Source organism: Rhinolophus sinicus, chromosome X, assembly GCF_036562045.2.
Source record: "Rhinolophus sinicus isolate RSC01 chromosome X, ASM3656204v1, whole genome shotgun sequence".
Classification (NCBI taxonomy): domain Eukaryota; kingdom Metazoa; phylum Chordata; class Mammalia; order Chiroptera; family Rhinolophidae; genus Rhinolophus; species Rhinolophus sinicus.
Genome location: NC_133768.1, coordinates 81,346,989 through 81,361,558, shown reverse-complemented (window position 1 = coordinate 81,361,558; position 14,570 = coordinate 81,346,989). Strand labels below are relative to the sequence as shown.

The window sequence follows — 14,570 nt, the reverse complement described above, 5'->3', positions numbered from 1 at the left end:
TGCTACATTAAACGGCAAAGGCGACTTCGTAGACGTCACTGAGTTAAGTATTCTGAGGTGAGATTATCCTACATTATCCAAGTAGGGCTAATGTAATCATAAGGGTCCTTGTACATGAGAGAGAGGCAGAAGAGTCAGAAACAGAGGAGATATGATGACAGCAGCAGTGTCAGTATGATACGATGACACTTGACCAGCATGATAAACTTGAAAACGAGAAAAACTTGACCAGCCATTTCTGCCTTGAAGATGGAGGAAGGGGCCATGAGCCAAGGAATGAAGGCAGCCTCTAGAAGCTGGAAAAGGCCAGGAAACAGATTCTCCCCTAGAGCTTCTGCAGGGAGTGAGGCCTTGCAGACACCTTGGTGTTGGCCCAGTGAAACCCATGTCAGACTTGTCACCTCCAGAACTATGAGATAACAAATCTGTGTGTTCTGAAATACTAAGTTTGTAGCAATTTGTTTCAGCGGCCACAGGAAGCTAATAGGCCATGCATCTAGTCTAATCCTCAACTAGGCCACTGGCTGAACTCGTCATCCCAGGCATTCTGCCTCCTCTGAGTTCTCTAAGCAGACACTCAACTCCTTCAGTCCACAATCCCACCCATGCTGAGCTCAAGCTGTTATAAGATCAGGTGAGGGTACGACAGCCATCCTCAGGACCAGCAACAAGGCCAGACCTCACTCTTAGAGGAACTGGGCCACTGGCCAGAAAACCGAGGCATAGCGTTAGATACAGGGTAAGGGGTCAAAACTAGGATACAGTGACTGGGACAGCGACACAAAGGGACAAAAGAGAAGATAAAACCCAGTGACCAGAAATGGGTTTTAAAGACAGGGCAGAACCAGCAGCCTCTAGGACTTGGGGCCCAGAACCTGAGCTCTGAATGTGAGAGTGCTCTGATGTCACCTGCATAGACCTGGGCTGGTCTCTTGACCCGGGGTGGACCTGGGGCGATACAGAGCTGGCTCTGGACATCAGAGTAGTTCCAGCTACATGAAGAGAGAGGGAGATAGGCAGGGAGAGGGAATGGGGTTTCAATTAAAGACCTGAGCCTTATACAATTCTCTTCTGATGAGAATTCTGCCAGACCATTTTGTTTGGAAGGGGCCGACAGAGGCCAAGTTCCTCAGCAAGCAGTCATGTCGGTCACTGGTAGTGGAGGAGCAGTTCTCCCCTGGGAAGCAGGTTAGCAGAGAGAGCCTCACTGCTCTACAAGCAATAGAGCATGATGTAAATAACACTCTGTAGGACAAAAGGAACGCTACTGGCCCCTGTGAGCTTTTAAATAACGATTTAGTTCAATTTTTGTAACAGTTGATTCCGAGCCCTACTGAACTTGTTATTTCTCTGAGGTAAATTAGGTATCTTAGAAGGTGGTATTCCCTCCTTCAGGTCTCTAGGAAACCATTTGATACACCAAACCATTAGGAACTTTTTCACCTATGAAAATAAACTGGTTGTTCCAACAGCACTCTTCCACTCACACCATGAACACTGACAACAGGTTCTGCAAGGCATAAAGCTGTCAGTTTCTCAAGTGGGAAACTGAACTACTAATATAAAAGGCATGGAGAGAAATATGTATGTTGTTATGTTTGGACAGTATTAACCCACTTGAAAAAAAATGATAAAAACAATTCCATGAACATGATCCCAGGTACCTCTGCAGAGTCAGTATTCTGGAGAATTTTTTTTCCATATAGATATTCAAATAACAAAGAAAGGAAGAATGGCCAATTGCAAACAGTTCTCAAAATCCTTAGGTTTACTTTGGCAAGGAAAAATCTATACTGATATTGCCCACATTTCTCAATAACAATCTCATCCCTCTTTTTTTTCCTCTCACTTCCTAATTTCCCACTAAAAGACCTAAGTTTGTTCAGAAATAAACACTATTTCCCAATAGAAAGACGTCATCACCAAAACCACACAAAAAGAGCTTCCTCCACCTGATTTACTGTGGAATCTGGCCCAGGAGCCAGTGCTTCTTTACCTAATTACTCCAAAGGAATTGAGACACCTGGAGTTCATTACCTGTTTTGTCATTTAGAAAATATGGATAACCTACAGCTTGCCTTACTTGAAACCATGCCTGTTTCCCCAGTTATAGAAGAGAGGTGACAGCAATGCAGTATGTGTTTAATAGTGACTTGTAAGAACATTCAAGGCCACAGGCATAACAGCATTTTTTTAACTGTTCATAAGACTGGGGCTATAAAAATACAAGTTCTTGTCATCATCTAAAAAACATTTCCTACAAAGGCATTCCCCAGCTTCCTGACACACTTCACTGAAACACTTCAAATAAAGATGTTTCTGTCTCAGAGGCTTGGAAGAACACTTGACTTCTTAGTCAAGTCTCAGCCAGTAGAATATTTCAATCATTAGGGAAAGCAACATGATGGAAAAGCTAAAGTACCAGAATATCTTCAAACATTTCTCAGCAGCTTGAAACATATACAATCTGACATAAGCTGTCAGGAAAGGCAAAAATACAGCTTCCTGTGAATGATAAACTCAATGGGCAATAAAAAAAGTGGAGAAGAATTGCAGGAAATCATTAATAGCAAATTTAGGTGTGATCGTGTGAATTCCGCACAGACAACAGGTAAACCACGTCGCTGGAACAGTTGGCATATTTTCTGCAGTATCGACTTAGCCGTACACACCATTCCTAACATAACTTGTCCTGCTGCCACAAAACCAGAATAACCAAATATAAAAAGTACATTAATTTCTTAGGAGACCTTTAGGCTTGAAAATTTTCCCACTAAAATACATGTTTCCAAAATAGAACTTTAAAAAGTCATTCGAATTTCAATAGTCACTTGATTTTTTGAAGTGAGGATTAATGAGTGGAAGGGATGTCAATAAAGTTTTGAGAAGGAAAGGAAAGAGTGCTGAAGTTCTAGTCATGCAGAGACTTAGCTCCTGCTCCCCACACAAGAACGCAGGATACGGTGAGGCCAAAAAGGAACACCCACGGAGCCATAGATAGGGGAGTCATACCACTATAGTCTCGCTGGTGGCTGGGTTGGAGACACAGGCAGGCTCCACATGATCCGCAATCTGCCATCCGCTTCTCTGCCAACCAACCCAGCCGCCTGCGAGAACAGTGGTATGACTCCCCTATCTATGGCTCCGAGGCTGTTCCTTTTTGGCCTAGCCATGTCCTGCGTTCTTGTGCAGGAAGAGGGACCAGAGTCCCTGCATGACACATGGCGCAGCAAGCAGGGTCTCAACCAGCATGGGGAACAGGAAACGCAATCTGCCTGGAGAAACATGACCCCTCAGTAAATTGGTCATTCTCTCGAGCCTCCGGATGGCATACCATCCTCTTGACCATGGTGGGCATCGCCTGCCTTTTGGTGGTCTGCTGCTGCCATGGGCTCCTCGAGTTGTGGACATCTTACACGGGGGCCATCACCCACTCAGACACTTGGCACGGCTAGCAAGATTCCAGCTAGGTAAGAATGATGTCTGACTCTGGGCAAGAGGACATGTGGCCCCCACACAGTGTGTGGTGCTCAGTGGCCACTGTTCTCAGGAGTTCGACCCCCGTGGAGGGGTGGGAGGACGTGGATGGCTTTCCGACCAGCATAGACAGGAGAAAGCAAAGGTCGTTGCAGCTGTGTGGGCTGGGAAGTGCTTGCTGAGGCAGCTCAGGTGTGGGACTTGTAGTCCCAGGAGGAAACACTTGCTGAGTCCTCAGTGGAGGATGCGGGTGAGGTCAAAGTCGTCCCTCACCCCCAGGTTGGGGAGGACTTGGAGCCCTCGCCCTGTGGAGAGGACACACATTGTGAGGCCAATGCACAGCCCTGGTGAATGACTGTGAACTATGGGGAATGGGCTCCATCCCTAATTTGATGGACCGCTTGACTGTTTGCTTGGGAACGTACCACCATGTAGTGGAACTGGTGGATGTTTACTTCCTGTGTCTCGCCCAGCCGCCAGCGAGACTGTGGTGCAGGAAGACCCCTTGTTGGGGTGCAGGCAGATGTTTGCTACCTGTGTCTTGCCCGGCTGCCATCAAGAGTGTGTGCACACCTTGGCTGTGAGCCACTATTGTTCCAGCACTGAGAAACCCTAGCTGTGCCCAGAAAGCCTGGCTGTACCCAGGATATTTCATCCATCTCTAGGTTCCTCGCATAGGGCCTCTTGTGGAAGACACTTGTTGCATAGATTGTGAGGCAAGACCCTGGAGGGGTGGAGTGTGGGGACAGAGTCCCAGAGAGCAGTTTCCAGGCTCTCGGCCTCACATGGAAAGGTGCTGGCTCGGTTATTAGATGGCCATCAGCGGTAATCAGATGGCCATCTGCTGTGGCAGGGTGGCCATCAGCTGTTATGGGTTAGCCATTAGCCACTAATATAACTGCTGTGGCTACACTAGGGGGTAGGTTGGTTGGCAGAGAAGAGGACGGCGGATTGCGCATCAGGTATCTCCTGCTTCTTGTGTCTCCAACCCAGCTGCCAGCGAGAATATAGTGGTATGACTCCCCTATCTATGGCTCCGTGGGTGTTCCTTTACAGCCTCATCATATCCTGTGTTCTTGTGTGGGGAGCGGGACCAGAGATCCCGCATAACAATTCTATTTTTCCACACAGAACCCAATTCTCCTTTATCCACCCTTTTGCATAAACCACACTGAATAGACTGTCAGAAAGGTGACTGCTTCTGCCAGAGGCCACACATGCAAGTTCCCCAGACCGGAGGACCTGCTTCGCAGTCATAGGACTGGGTGTTCCTCCCCACTTGAGGATTAGACTTCCCACTTGAGTATTCCTCAGATTAATCTGAAGACGAGAATTGCCAAAGACCCAGAGCCCTAGCTCACATCCCCTGGGCTCTTCAATATGACCAAGCCCAACTGAAAATGGATACTACCAAGAACCTAATGGAGAGGGGTCTGCCAGCTTCTTTTTCCAGGAAGGGTATGACTCTTGGCTCAGCCATGTAGCTAATCCTTTGGCGCAGGATTTGGAGCAAGGAAATAAAATTAAAAAGCAAGGGTATCTGCTTCCCTTCCACAAGTTTACTTTCATCTGTTGACTTGTAAGGTACACAAAAGACGTCTCCTGCCCACCATAAAGCCTGGGAATAATAATGAGAGCTAATAGTCACCGAGTGCTTCCCATGTGCCAACCCTTGCTCTAAGTGCTTCGCATGCAACAATTCCTTTAAGCCTTTTTCAACAAGCCCACAAGAGGGTTTATCAAGGCACAGGAAGGTTAAATAACTGGCCCAAGTTCACCCAGCTAGTAAGTAGCTAAGCTGAACTTTGAACCTGGGCAGTGTGCTTCCAGAGCCTACTCCTAAGCACTCTGCTCTAAAAAGCAGGAGCTTCCAAGCAAATTCCAGCCAAATAAGACTGTCCCTTTCCAAATGAGACAGCTCTGGGAGTCTCCAGGGTGGGGCCCTGCAAGAATCAACAAGGCGTCTGGCTCTAAGTTGATAGTATAAGCAGCAGGCCAATGTTAGCCATGAATCCTTATGCACTCCTGACAAAAGCTAAAGGAAACCAAGATCTAAATCCCAAAGAGATATGTATCATAAAATTACCATTAGGATTCACAGAAAAGGGGAAACAGCTCTCGTTACTTTTCCCTCCTGTGGTTTCTGGCCTTCCTTTCTGTGTTTAAAATAAATAAACAAACAAACAAATAAATACTTTTTCAACATGCCTTACTGACAATTCTGTATCTCAGAAGAAAGCAAAACCAGGTAGGTAAATAAATGACTCCTCTGAATTCCAACAAGCAAGGTACAGAAGGGGTCCTGAAGTGGAGATCTGGGGATTTGGGATGGTAATAAGCACTTTGTAGTCCACAGAGATCAAGTAAAGGAATGCCAAGGTGACTCATGTGTACACTATATATGAATTTCTCAGTGTTATACCTACCATTTAGTTTCCCATTTAAAAGGGGGGGGGCACTGTAGTCAAATAAATGTGGGGAAAATGCCACAGATTAACACTGTTCGTTAGCAACAGTTAGCAAAGGCCTACTGAACACTGTTGAACCCAGAAAGGACCTAACTCTTGAAAAACATTAAGGATCACAAAAGAGCTTGATATTGGGCGACAGAGATGTTGTAACTAACTAAGCCTAGAAGGCAGAAGCACCAGCCTCCTCCTGTGCTTCTATCTTCTGTTTGTTCTTTGCACACATCTAATTTCCTTTCCTGGCTTGTGAGTTCAAATGCATAAACATCCTATTCAGCTTATTTCGGCACAGCGGGGGAGTGCGGGGCACTACTCATCTCCACTGCTCAAACCCTGGCAGGGGAGCTGCCCAGGGGTGACCTAATTTACCATCAGCTCTCTAAGTGGAAGTCTGGGGCTGGCCTCCACACCATTGCTCCATGCCCTGCCTCCCACTTCCCTAATTACCCGCAAAGGTACAAACTCCTTCAATCAGCTAATTTCACCTACAATTTTCACCTTTGTCGACTCAGCCCTGGCTGTTCCTCCCCTTCCTGATCCCACTTGGAACACTTTCTTCTCTCCCCTCAAGAACCTTAGTCTTTTGCCAAAACACAACCCTACATGCTCAGCCTTCCCCTGAAATGTTCTCTCCACTGCCTTGCCTAACTGAAACCTGGTTTTGCACTGACAACCCTCACAAGTTGAGGATGCTCATTTTCTTTTCCCTTCCTCTAGCACCAAACATGCTCTTCCTCCAGTTCACCCAAGCTGAGAAACCTGTCATCTTGACCCCACCTCCTCTCTTCTTCTCTTCCTCCCACTTCTTCCTTCCCCCTTCTCCTCCCTCTTCAAGAGTCACCAAATCCTGCTGCTTTGATCACTGAAACATCTCTTACATCTTACCCCTTATCACCATTCTCACTGCCTCAGTTAAAGCCTTTGTTCTCTCTCTGTCTGGAACTATATATTTTAACTAGTTATGTACCTGGCCTCCAGTCACCCAACATCCCATCCATGCTATATATTGTTGCCAGTGCACTTCCCGCTGAGTACCTCGTGCATCCCAGGTACTGGGTGAGGCACTGGGAATAGAGATGAATACACAGCTCCTGACTTCTCAACTCATATACAAAATGAGTAAGAAATATTGTCCCATCCCCCATTGTATTCTGATAGTCCCTTCCAGAATACTTCCTCTCCCCAGCAGATCTCTTTTTTTAACCTTTATGCTTCACTTATACATCAGACACTTTCCATCATTACCTTCTTTAATCCTCACAAGAACTCCAGAGGTAGGTACAACTATTTATCCCCATTGCAGAGATGAGGAAAATGAGATCTGGTTACTTGCCTCATTTCACAATGCAAGCATGCGACAGAGATCAGATTCAAGCCCAGGTCTGACTCTTGAGCCTGTGCTCGGACTCCCACCTTTTAAATAGGACATTGAGACCTTGGAAAAGAGCCCAAACAGGGTGACCAGAATGGTGAAGAATCTTGGAACCAAGTCACATTAGGAATAAAGGAAAGAAATGAAGGCTCTTTGGCTTTGTGAAGGGTGAATTTAAAAATGACATACATGGTGGCTGTCTCCAAATATTTGAAGGGTTGTCATGTGAAAGAGGAAGCACACATATTGTGTGTGGCTGCAAACAGCAGAGGTAGGCTAGCCATTTGTGGAACTTAAGAGTAAATTTCAGCTCAAGATGCCTTTCTAGCGTAGCCCTCTAAAAAGCAGGGAGTACGTGTAGGGGACATTCCTGTCTCGAGTGGGCAAGGGGTCTAATCAGCATTTCTGTGCACATCAGAATCACTTTGGGTATTTTTAAAAAATACAGATGCCTGGCCCAACCCCAGACTTATCGAAACAGAATCTTGGGGGTGGAGACCGTTATTGCAAGAATTACAAACAAGGCAAGTCCGTAAGACGGTTCACTCAAATCCTCAAAAGAAGAAATAAGAATGGCTAATCAACATACAAAAAACCTGTATGTTTTCAACTTCAAGAGTTCTCACAGAAATGCAAGTTAGAACCACGATGCACTATTTATCTTGTATCAGATTGCACAGATTAAAAAAATATTACTATCCAGTGTTAGCATGGGAGAGGAAAAACGAACACTTGTATATTCTGCTGGTGAAAGAGTAAATGGCAACAACTTTCTGCAGAGCAATTTAACAGTATGCTTAAGAAGAATTTTTCACACTAAAAATGTATGTAATGTCTAAGCAAGCAATTCCAATGCCGGAAACTTATCTGAAAGGGACAATCTAGCAAGTTTGAAAATGCCTGCCTAGAGATGTCATTCACTTAATGTTTCTAGCCGCACTATCCAAAAGAACTTTCTGCAATGATAGAAATGTTCTGTCCGTGGTGTCCCATATGGTAGCCAGCAGCCACATGAGGCCATCAAGCACTTGAACTGTGGCTAGTTAATTTAGGAGTTGATTTTTTAAATTTTTTAATTCATTCAAATTTAAATGTAAACAGCCACAGGTGGCTAGTAGCTAATGTATTGGACAGCTCATGTTTATAACACTACAAAATTAAAAATGACCAAAATATCAAATAAAGAATGATTACCTATGGTACACCCATAGTGGAATTTTGGCAGTCATGAAACATGATTGTGTAGATTTATATTTATTGATGTGAAGAAATGTTCATAAGATATTGGTAAGTGAAAAAATTAAGTTCATATATTTATTCAATCCATATTTTCATATATAAGCACACACAAAAGAGACAGTTTTAATGTATATATATATATATACACACATTAGAATATTAAAAGTTCCCTGAGTGATAGGTGATTATTCTTTTGTTTTTCTAACTCTTCTACAATAAACGTGTGTATTACATAACAAAGCAATAAACGTTTCCAAAAGAAGGCTTACTGATATTTAGACTAGGAAAAGAAACAATTCAGAGAATACAACATGAAAAAAATTCTATTTGGTGCTTCAAAAAGGGTCCAGTGAGACCTGTGGTTTCACAGCACTCTCCACTGAACTTTTGGACAGATCCTCCAGGAGTGGCTTGCGGCAGGCCCTCCCAACCTGGAAAAGCCGACAGGAATAGTGAGACTACTCCATGTTTAGGCACTAAAACTCAGGGCAAATCGCCTGACTCAGTTCATTCAGATCCAAGCTAAGTCTCTGAACTGGAAACGCTTGGCCCATTGAAACTGGCTTTATTCCGCTGTGTCCGTTGTTTTGTTCTGTATTAAGTACTTTCCACAAATTCCCCAGGGAAGAGGGATCAGGGGCGCTGATTGATTTCCAAGCCTTTCCTAAATTCCAGCCTAACAAACATTCTATGCAAAGGTAGTTGTGTGTGCTGGGTGGGAGGAGTCAACAGTTGCAGAAGCTTTGCAGCCTTTTCAGCTTTGGGGGAGTTTTTCCTCTACTTGGAGTTAGATGAAATCTGGCTGCTGCCAGTCAGGGGACACTGCACTCATTACCCTGCCTCAAAGGGCTACAACCTGTAACATCTATCAAGTCTTTCCTGATCCTTTGGTGCACACGGAGTTGAGGGTAAATTCAGCAGCAGCAAGCAAACAGTATTTAAACACTTTGCCCAGGCACAGTGACTCCTCTTAAGGAGAGCCAGAATACAACAGGTTTATCAAATGCCTTTGTTCTCCCTGAGACACAAATACCTACTGTGTTTCCCCGAAAATAAGACCTAGCCAGACGATCAGCTCTAATGCGTCTTTTGGCACAAAAATTAATATAAGACCCGGTATTATATTATATTATATTGTATTATGTTATATTATATTATAGTATAGTATATTATATTATATTAATTATAAAGACCCAGTCTTATAGTAAAATAAGACTGAGTCTTATATTAATTTTTGCTCCAAAAGACGCATTAGAGCTGATTGTCTGGCTAGGTCTTATTTTTGGGAAAAACACGATATATCCTGAATTATAATTAAAACAGCATTAAAACTCTGCATTTAAAACATGCATGTATGTAAACATTTCTCAGTTAATCACATATACTCAGGTTATAATATTCCTCCCCAAGCAGCCTCTCTTGAGAAATCTCTGCCAACGGTTAATTCTCTAGTAATTATCCCTTTCCCTGGGTTAAAACTGACCTTCATAAAAATGCCAAACTTCCAGGAAAATGAAGCAACGAAAACAGTCTATATCTGCTTCATTATACAGGCTAATAGATTTGTAGAAGTACTAACAACTGAATGAAGGTCTGAGTACACAACTCTATGCTACACAGAGGATACCAAAAAAAAAATGTATACACATTTTAAGAAAGGAAAAAACTGCATTAATATATACCAATAACAAAAGATGACTACAAGTCACTTTTGACTTCTGTAATTACAAGAGGTGCTCAAAGTGGCAGACACTTCAGATTATGGTGAACTACTGCTTGAGCAATGTTGACCAAAGTATTAACATCTCTTAAAATGTTATACATTTTTCTGGCACCCCCGGTATATAGCTCACGCCTTCTGAATTTTTCAAACAGCAAGCAAAACGAAATAATGTTAGTGAAGGGAATTAAAGTTTTGCCACCCTGAAGCTGCCTTTTGGGTATATTGATTTTAAGAAACAAGACTCAGAAAGAAACTTTGACTGTCCCCCCTTTCCTGCCCAAGAGATGCAGACAGAAAAATCTGCTTCTGGAAGGAAATCTTAGAATGTTCACCTTAGCCTGATTTGAATTAAGTATGGCAAATATCAGGGTTCCAGGCAGGCGCCTGTTAGCAATAATTTTCCTGCCATGTATGTTCTGCTCTTCCTCAAGTACCTGTAAATCACCCATTCTCACTCCTGAAATCTAACACCCTACCCCACCCTTTTATCCTTTGCCCAAAATGTCATATATACCTACTGTTGCCTCACTATCTTTGGAATTTTCATGGGTATGTGAATTCCCTATGAGCATGTACTAAAATGTGATTATCTCCTGTTAATCTGTCTCTGTTAATTTGATGAACAGCCAAAAGAACTTAGAAGGTAGGAGAAAAAAATTTTTTTTTAGCCCCCACATTAGCAACATGCTAACAAAGGTATAATTATATATATATATATATATATATATATATATATATATATATATATATATATATATATGGTTTGTTTTTTTTTAAACCTAAAAAGGAAATATTGAATATTTGCCCAGCTTGGTGGGTTTTCCAAGTTCTAGTGAGAGATACTCGTACAGCAGAGGAAAGCTTGACCTACTGTGGTAATGACTCCATCTTGAAGCCCTAGTGCGAGTGTCACAGGTTTACAGCAGCAAGTGTAAATCCTACTTCAGATGTCCCTTAGAAATAGTTTAGGGCTTAAATCCGAAAAGAATCAGAAGTTACAGAGGCAGCTGCAATGTGGTCCACTGGTTCTCCAGCAACCCATCGCTTTGCTATTGATTAACAGCAATTTGTGTCAGAAAAGCAGGACTAAGAGCCATTTAAGAGGAGAATCCACTCAATTTAAGACTGTTTCCTTATTTCTTAATTGACGGAACTGCTTAAAAATAGCATTCACCAAGGTGCTAAGAACAATCTAAAATTGACTTGTGTATATAATCTGGGTGTTTTATTGACAAACACATACACACAGACCCAACCCAGGTTGCAACTAATGAAAACAAATGGAGGAAAAGTCATCCGCATTCACTTACAATTACAGGCTGTCTAGCATTGTGTCTTGCATGCAGTAGGGGCTCAACAGATACTGGTTGATTTGAGATTCCTAGAATCAGTTCTCCACCCCCAAAATTTCAGTGTGGATCACATACCAGAGTAGTAATAAGTATCATGCCTGTGCCTTGCCTAGTGAAAATCTGTGGCCTTGGTCCCAAGTAAGCTAGGCTGGTAGCATCTCCCAGAAGACTCTCCTCCCACTAACAGTTTTTCCAGCTTTGCCAGACTCAATGGTTAGGAAGGGGCAGATGCACCTGTGCTACACAAAATTCTTTTTAAAACCTAAAGACCTGGGCAAGAATGCTAATGTTAACTTTTTGCTGCTGAGGGTGGCGGGTCAAACGCTGGTGAAATCCCAGTGGAGGTTTGCTGAGTCCCCTTTATTCTCTTGAAACCGTCTATCCACTTTATAGGTTCCCTACACACGATGTGGTAAACCAGCCACCCCTGCTGAAGCAAGGTTTTCTTTCTTCCTTCCTGAATTTAGGAAAGTGTTTCTTGGGCTAGGCAGATGGAATCACTTGCTAACAAACACCCAAGAGAGAGACCTGGTATATATACCCTACACACAGCTTGTCTTCCTGTCGTAACTGGCTGTGATGACAATGGAGGTTCCAATCTGACCTAACAGGACTTCATTCTAAAATTGGAGAGACAGACAATAAACCAAGTCCACTAAAAGAACACTGAAGGTCTGGGTTTTGCTCTGCTGAAGAGCAGAATTAAACTTCCAAGGGTCTGGCCAACATAGAGAGATTTTTTTTTTTGTCACTTGGCTTAGCATAGTTGTAGCTTTCAGGGATCAGATCTTTATCGCAAAGGTACATATATTACCTTTGATCCGCCTCCAGAACTCACACTAATGTCAACTTTCTCCACTGTTGGGATCAGGCCTCTGGCCTCCCTTTAATGTTGCTTTTATCATAGATTCTACAAGACCAACAGAAAAATTACAAGGAAAAGCTGTAAAATTCCCTTCTGATGATAAGTTGTTTTAACAAAAAGATTGCCCGCTCTTAAGTGGTGAAATTTAAACACAGCAGGCGACAAGGTAAGGTAAAGGGAGTGGAGAGAGACAAAACACGAACAAACAAAAAACAAAAGTAACAACAAACACTCGTCAACCAGTCTATTGCCAGGAAATTGGCAACGAGTGTCATGAAAATAGAAGGGGCAAGTGCCAGTCAGCACCGGTCCGCAGTCAGACAATTCGGATGAGGCTAAGGGAATGATGGGAGGGTTCCCAAGGGGTCAGCGCGCTTTCAAATGCTCGTTCCCTAGCCCCGAATGGTGGGGCACTCACTACAGGTCCTCCATACCTGGACTGGTACACCCCCACCTTCCCCGAAAAACCTACAGGGCTCCCCATTCCTTGCCTCTGGAGAGCTCCCGGGTCCCAGGGGACACCCTCGCCCTGCCGCGGCCAACCCCGCGCCCACTCTCCCCGGAACCTCGTTGTTTCCAATCCCTTTCCTCCGCGGCAGCAGCAGCAGCAGCAGCACCCCTTCAACACCCATCACCACCCTCTCTCTCCCCAGTAGCAGGAGGAAGTCGCTCTACTTCCTCTGTTCTCACCGCCCGCCAGAGCTTGGGCGCCCGGGGTTTTTGGGTGGGGTTCTTTTTTGTGTACACGGTGTGTGTGTGCGCGCATGAGTATGTATGTGCAAAACGCTCATCTCATCCTTCCGCCCAGGCTGCCTCAGGTGCCGGCAGGAGGGAATAAGGATCTCGTTGTGCCTGGTCCCCTGGCTTTGTGCTGGGTCTCGGACACCTCAGAGTCCGCTCCCCAGTTCACACCCCTGGCTCGTGCTGGGGGTCCGAGTCCCCAAGGGCCCGCCGTCGTCCAGCCAAGCGCACGCCCCGCCGCGCCCCGCAGCCGCAGCGCTGTCAGCTGGCACTCCGACCCCGGCCCGCGGCGGTCAGCGCGCAAACTTAACTGAACCCGAGAGCGCACGGGCAGCCGCCTCGAGCGCCGTCCCTGTCCCGGCCCCCTTGCACGGGAAGCCACCCCGTCTCTCTCGCCCCGAACGCGTCCCCCGAGATGTCCCGTGCCCCGGCCACTCACCAGCACCACGGAGCCCCGCACGGCCTCGGACACGCTCTGCCGGAGCTCAGCCGCCGTGCCAGGCTTGCTGAGCCGCTTGGTGAACTTGCGCACTTCGGCCATGGCCGCGGGCGCAGGTCTCGGCGGGCGTGCTCAGTGCCCCGGGCCGAGCCGGCAGCGGCCGCTGCTACTCCCTGTTTACCCGCCGGCCTGCCAGCCACAAAGCTGCGCGGCGCCCGCTGCCCCTCCCTCCCTCCCGCGGCTCCTCCCTCGTCCCCTCCTTCCCTCCTGCTCTCGCCCGCTGTTCTGCCCCACCGCGGCGGCGGCGGCCGCTCCCTCCACTACAGAGCCCGAGCCTTGCGCGATACCAGCCCAAGGAGGAGGGCGTGTCTGGGAGGAAGGGTGTGTGAACCAGGAGGGAGAAGTGGGTGGGAGGGCGAGGTCACGAGGGAACAGGGGGGAAGTGGCAACTGCTCGGGCTCCGCCCGCAGCTGATGGTGCTGGTGCAGCCGCATCCGGGAGGGGAGAGCTGGCTGCAGCATATTTCTCGTCGGGGAGAGGGGCGGGATAAAGAAAAGTCTCCAAGTGTGGAGTGCGTTCCACCCCAGTACTCCTTTGCCGCCAGTCTGTGGTGCCCTCAGGAGGGCTGGAGACTCGCGTGTCAGCACCCCGCAAGCCCCCAGGACCCAGGCTTCCAGGGGCTGGGAAACAACGTGCAGCTACGCCTATTGTGTGCTCCGCGGAGGAGGGGTCGCGCCCTTGTCGAAGGACGAAGAGCGCGTTTCTGGCGGGAGCGGCTCGTCTGAGTCCTGTCCTCACCCGTAGCGTTTTCTTACTCAGTTGGTCCTCCTCACGGAGGCCACCCCGGGAGGCAGCAGGCTGTAAGAAGTGGAACTTGCTGTGGCAGAACCCCAC

General features: G+C 46.0%; 1 protein-coding gene across 3 annotated transcripts in view; it reads right to left on the bottom strand.

The window, feature by feature from the left end:
* The window catches only part of DOCK11 (dedicator of cytokinesis 11), a 211,793-nt gene extending 197,886 nt beyond the window's left edge, over positions 1–13,907 (bottom strand). For all 3 annotated transcript variants that reach the window (XM_019717035.2, XM_074323193.1, XM_074323192.1), the window contains exon 1: positions 13,677–13,907. In XM_019717035.2, coding sequence (XP_019572594.2) covers positions 13,677–13,778 — 102 coding nt within the window. In that variant the 5' untranslated portion in view covers positions 13,779–13,907. The remainder of the gene's footprint in view (positions 1–13,676) is intronic.
* Between the last annotated feature and the right edge of the window lie 663 nt (positions 13,908–14,570).